This window comes from Zea mays, chromosome 9 (genome assembly GCF_902167145.1).
Source record: "Zea mays cultivar B73 chromosome 9, Zm-B73-REFERENCE-NAM-5.0, whole genome shotgun sequence".
NCBI classification, from domain to species: domain Eukaryota; kingdom Viridiplantae; phylum Streptophyta; class Magnoliopsida; order Poales; family Poaceae; genus Zea; species Zea mays.
This window is the reverse complement of record NC_050104.1, coordinates 158,598,083-158,603,745: the sequence shown is the minus strand read 5'-3', so window position 1 is coordinate 158,603,745 and position 5,663 is coordinate 158,598,083. Positions and strand designations below refer to the sequence as shown.

Below are 5,663 nucleotides of genomic sequence, written 5' to 3'. Positions count from 1 at the left end.
AGTTCGTGATCTGATGATAGAACGGAGGAAGTGAATTGGCCGGGGGAGGGAGGGAGGTGCGCGCGTCGGCACATGGGTCGCGGTCCTTGAGGAGTTGACGCGGGTGTTAAAAATAAATTTCATTAGCGGATCGTAGACCGAGAGCAGTAATGGGCTAATGGCGGGCGGACGTTGGAGCGCCGCGAAGCGAGAGAAGACGCCTTCCTCCTTCGCACAATCGCACGTGCTGGTGGGCGGTGGCCTGGTGAATCATATGGAGCGGACGGACTGATAGATCGACGACGTGATCCCATGAGCCAATAACAATTGAGCATCTCAACTGCTCAATCTGTTGACGAATGACATAGTATTATAATGATCAGCTAAAGAACAGAATGTGTACAGCAGACCAAACTGTACAGTCCCGTCCGGAACCCTAGACTAGACACATATAAATCTCGTGGAACAAATACTGTATGAATCACATGTTTGAATTATACATGCGAGAGTTGCGCCATCGCAGTTTCCCTTTCGTGATCTGACAGAACTATGGATGATCGGCTTGCACCGGCCGGAATCTGAATCTGGACTCCGTGGAGGCGAAAAGGTCCGGAGGGTCCTCGGTGACCCGCCCGCCGCTGTCGTCGTCCTCATCGTTCCTGATCCGCGCCCACAATGGCCCCTTCGAGCTGCGTGTGGGCTGCACGGGGGGCGCAACGAAACAGTTCCTGCACGGGGGGCGCAAAGAAACGGGGGGCTAGCGAGCTGCTTTCCAAGATCCCTTGTGCCGAAACCTTGAGAAAATGGCGGCGAAAAGGCTCGGAGTATCCTTGGTCCCCGCCATCGTGTCGAGTATCCCGTCAATAGCGACGTCGACCGCGTCCTTCAGAGTCTCCAGCTTGGACCTGGGGTCGGCGTACAACAAAGTCGGGATGAGCCTGATCACCTCCTGGCGCATCCGCTCCACCGTGGGCGGAGGGATCGCCCGGAGCACGGCCTCGACGCTCACGTTGCGCCGCCTCACGTCGGCGTCCGGGATGAAGACCGAGTACCTGAGGTGGCCGTCGTCCCGGGGGAGATGCCACGGGTACTGCTCGTACGCCGACCCCGTGTGGAAGAACACCGGGATGCAGCCCGCCACCATGGAGTCGAACACCGAGCGGCGCGTGCACGAGTCGCCCGGCGGCTGCAGGCAGAAGACGGACTTCTGGAACAGCCGCATGATGCTGGCGGGGGTGTGGCACTGCGTGCTGCCGAGGGTGCGGGCGCACCCCAGCATGGCGCAGGCGCTCGACGCCCTGCACTGCGCGATGACGTGGTCCCGGATCCGGATGCTCATCGGGACGTCCGGCCGCGGCGCGCCCACGAACGCCATGAGCCACGTCCGGCGCCGCCCGCGCACCCGGTCCTGCCACCGGAGCACGTCGGCGTCCGACCTGGGGTGGAAGTAGGTCGGGTACGGCACGGAGAAGTCGCTGGTGTACTTGAGCGTGGACTCCAGCACCAGCACCGTCATGTTCCGGCCGGCCGGCATGTCGAGCAGGTCGGTGCCCCAGTCCGGGTTCACGTTGCTGCTCCTCCGGAAGTCCCACCCCGTCCTCCCGGCGACGAGGAAGTGGTCGTGGCCCCACTTGCGCCGCCACTGGGGCCGCGCCATGAGCCACTCCATCAGGTCCGCCGACGCCGCGTCCCGGGTGGCGTTGTCGTAGCCCCAGTGGTAGCGGGCGAAGTCGAAGCCCGCGTAGAACGGCACGAACACGGCGGACGCCACGGCGGAGTGGTTGGTCAGGCACTCGTACTGCTTCATCCGGTTGTGGAAGATGGCGTCCAGCGCGAACTGGTGCGTGCCGTACCACCCGGCCTCGCCCGTGATGACGCCGTCGTCGTCGGCGGCGAGGGGGCGCCCGAGGCCGGCGTTGCTCACGAAGCCGCACATGTCGCCCCAGTGGTCCTCGGTCTTGCGGCAGTCGCGGACGATGTCGGCGTTGAAACGGGGCGGCAGGTCGTGCATGTAGACGTACCGCCCCCGGCACGGGTCGGCCGCACCGCCGTCTTCGTCCCCGTTGCCCACCTCCACCGTGCTGCTGCTGATCACGGTGAAATGCACGTAGTAGAGGAAGAAGGTCCACGCTACCACGGCGAGGACGGCGAGGATCCGCAGCCGCGGCAGCACCTTCGCCGCGGCCGCCTCGACCCCGACGGCCCGACGCGACCGAGCACCGCCGCCGGCTTTGCGCGCAGATTTGGCCAGCGTGAAGCAGCAAAAACTCCACGAGGAAGAAAGTTTAGGCAAGATTGGATTGGACGGCGGGAAACGAAGAATATGCCTCACCAGTTGTACGATCGTGTTGGCTGCGCTCCGTTTCATGGTGTGGAATGTATAGCTACAGCAGTGCACGATCTGTGATAGCAATGGACAGAGGGATTAACTGGAGAGGAGGGGATCGGAGAAAGTGTTAGCTACTCGTAATACACGACCTCCAAACCAATAGCTAGAGGAACACTCTGTATATTATTCTGGCAAATCAGGGTACATCAGAATGTATTAGAGATAGAAGAACCGGTAACATGAGAGGGAAGGAGAGGAAGCAGATGAGAGTAATAGAGAAATGTAGTCTTTAGTTTGTAAATTGATTCTTTGATGATCCTCCACAGCTTCAACATGTCTCCTTTTTATAGCTGAATATGCCTAATTGCCATCTGTCAAAGACCCCACATGACAGTATGCTGACATTTCCCACCGCTTCAAATGCGGCTTGCCCCCAAGCCGCTCATAGTATAGACAAGATTGGTGGATCAACTTCTTCAAGTGTGCAGAGATTTGTAGCAAGAATGTCGAACGTTCCATGAGCTTGGAGATAGAATGGGAACCCTTGATCCGAACCCCTGAGTAGCAGTAACTTGGACTTCGCGACAACGTCATATCAACAGCGTCAAAGGCATTGCAGAGGCATTATGGTCCTTTAATGTGGTAACAAGTGGACATGTGCAATTCCAAGCATTGGCTCTGAATATTCCTAGCAACAAGAAAAGTTGCAATGCATACTGTAACGAAGCACCTGTGGTACTGTAGCTGCAATCCACTTTGAACAGGCTGCCTCGATCAATTGCCAACCAAGGATGCTTTGTCAGAATGTTGGCCACGACCAGTGATTTAATCCATCGCACCAAGGTTGCATAACAGTAAAAAGATGGCCACGCCATAGGTCTAACTTGAACACCATCACCAAGTAGCATAAATTGCATGGGTGGTGGCCATGGTTGCTTGTACGGCACGACATCCCAACCACAACCACAGCCAAATGGAGGGCATCCCATTTCTGGTTTCTTTGCTCGCCCAATGAATTCGTGGAACCATGAACTTGTTTTTGTTTCTTTCGATGCAAATATGTCCTGCCACTTCCATTGCTCACATTTTCTGAGTCCATCGACCAGGCCATCGTCCTTGGAGAGGGTACCGTCGTAGCCGTCGACCTTGCAGTCCACCATCGACTCGTGCGGCAGGAGCAGCATGGCGGCCGAGTACATGTGCAGGGTCTCGTTGATGATGCAGTGCAGGTAGCCGAGGTAGCACATGTCATCGGTGGTGATCAGATGTGAGCTGCCCACCAACGCGTCGAGCTCTGCCTGTGCCTTCTTCAGGGCCTCCGGGTGGTTCAGCAGAAGCGACGGGGCCCATTCAGTTGTGACCAATGTGGTCTCTGTTCCGGCGCCAAACAAGTCCCAGCAGAGCGCCATGACCAGTGATTTCATCCACCTCACCCAAGCTGCATAATAGTAGAAAGATGGCCATGGCAGAGGTCTGACTTGAACGCCATTAGCAATTATGGTCATACCAATACTCTTATCCTGCATGGAGAGCATCTTCTTCTCTTTGTCCAACTGAATCTCAAGTTTCTCAGTGTCCCCTTCAACCAGAACCTCCTTATCAGTAAGGGAAAGGATCCTAATCCTCTCCAACGCATCAGAAACATTAGATATGGACTCCCACACGAAGATATCCTTGTTGTTGTAGAGTGAATTGATGATGATGTCCATGGGCCTGGATACCTTAGCTTGGAGCTTCAAGGGCATGAGCACGCCGCAGATGCTCTCGAGCATCTCCTGGTCGGAGGTCTTTGGGTCCCTAAATTTGTACACGGCAACCACCTGAAACAGGGTGTCGAGGGTGCTGCAGGAGCCGTAGTTGTTGGACCTCGATAGCCATGGCGTGCAGCCAATCGGGGGTAGCGCAGTTGCCACCACCTTCTCCACGCCCAGGCCCGTCAGCTGCTCCACGGTGTTGGCAATCTCGTCTGTCTCGTCCTGTGCCATGGCGTCGATCTGGGCGCTGGTCATCTCGTTGGCGCGTGCGTAGTCGCATCTGCCGGAGACGGCGATCAGCGCGACAGAGTCGTCGTGGACGGAGGAAGGCGCCGCAAGCTCCGACTCGGACGACCCCACCGCCCCAGCTTGCGGATGCGGTTGCGCGATGGAGGACGGCGTCAGATTCCCCACAGCGAGTAGGGACGGGAGTGGCGAGGCGGCCGCGGCCATCGCCGCCATGGTGTTCCCCGCCTCGACCTTCGACTTCATTGTCTCGAGGGAGACTAGGTGCTCCTCGCCCCGGAGAGCAGCAACGTCGACGTGCTGCTGAATCTTCTCGCAGCGTAACGCGAAGTGGGGAACCTCCATGAACGACAATTCGTACTCGGTGATGGAGTCGTTGGGCACCTCGTCGAAAATAGGCTCTCCATCGAAGCATGGGCTGGGCATTTGATCGAACACTGTGAGTGCATAGCACGCCTCGTCGAAGAAGGGGTTGGCGCCGTCGGAGAAGAGGGCCTCGTGGGTGGACGAGAGGTGATACTGCGCAGATTTGTCGTTGAAGGTGAACTCGTCGAAGCGCAGTTCCCGATCTACCATGGAGGCGGAGACAGAGTCATCTGCGTCGACGCTCGTGGCGTCCTCGTCCCACACATCGAGTTCATCGATGCGACCGTCGTCGAAGAAGGCAGTGCATCCGCGAGCAGTTTGCTCACCATGACTGCCAGCCAACGCAGCTGTCAAGCGCTTCTCCATCAGTGCCATTGCATCGAGCAGCTTGCGGACGACAACATCTGTATGATCCATCACGGACGATCACGATCGGGGGCGCCACCGCACAGCAGAGAACAGATCCAGGATGACCTAATCTGATACCAAATGTTAGCTACTCGTAATACACGACCTCCAAACCAATAGCTAGAGGAACACTCTGTATATTATTCTGGCAAATCAGGGTACATCAGAATGTATTAGAGATAGAAGAACCGGTAACATGAGAGGGAAGGAGAGGAAGCAGATGAGAGTAATAGAGAAATGTAGTCTTTAGTTTGTAAATTGATTCTTTGATGATCCTCCACAGCTTCAACATGTCTCCTTTTTTTAGCTGAATATGCCTAATTGCCATCTGTCAAAGACCCCACATGACAGTATGCTGACAGAAAGCTATCCCGAGGCAGACGAGCGATGAGCAAGCTACCCCATGCACTGATGTAGTGATCGATGTCTCCCTGACGAACTGAACCGATCGACCACATGCGCCTTTTTTATGTGGTTTTAGCAAGTTGTTCATGAAGCAGAGCGGGAATACCAACGCTGATCAATTAACTGATGCATTAGAATAAAGAAGATGTGGTGGCTCTATTCATCAGCGTACGTTG

General features: G+C 56.3%; 1 protein-coding gene across 1 annotated transcript; it reads right to left on the bottom strand.

The window, feature by feature from the left end:
- Nucleotides 1–331: 331 nt before the first annotated feature.
- Nucleotides 332–5,202, bottom strand: LOC103640446 (xyloglucan galactosyltransferase KATAMARI1 homolog). The gene has a single exon (XM_020544227.1). It carries the CDS (start codon nt 2,345–2,347, stop codon nt 737–739), a length of 1,611 nt encoding a protein of 536 aa, XP_020399816.1. The 5' UTR covers nt 2,348–5,202; the 3' UTR covers nt 332–736.
- Nucleotides 5,203–5,663: the final 461 nt, after the last annotated feature.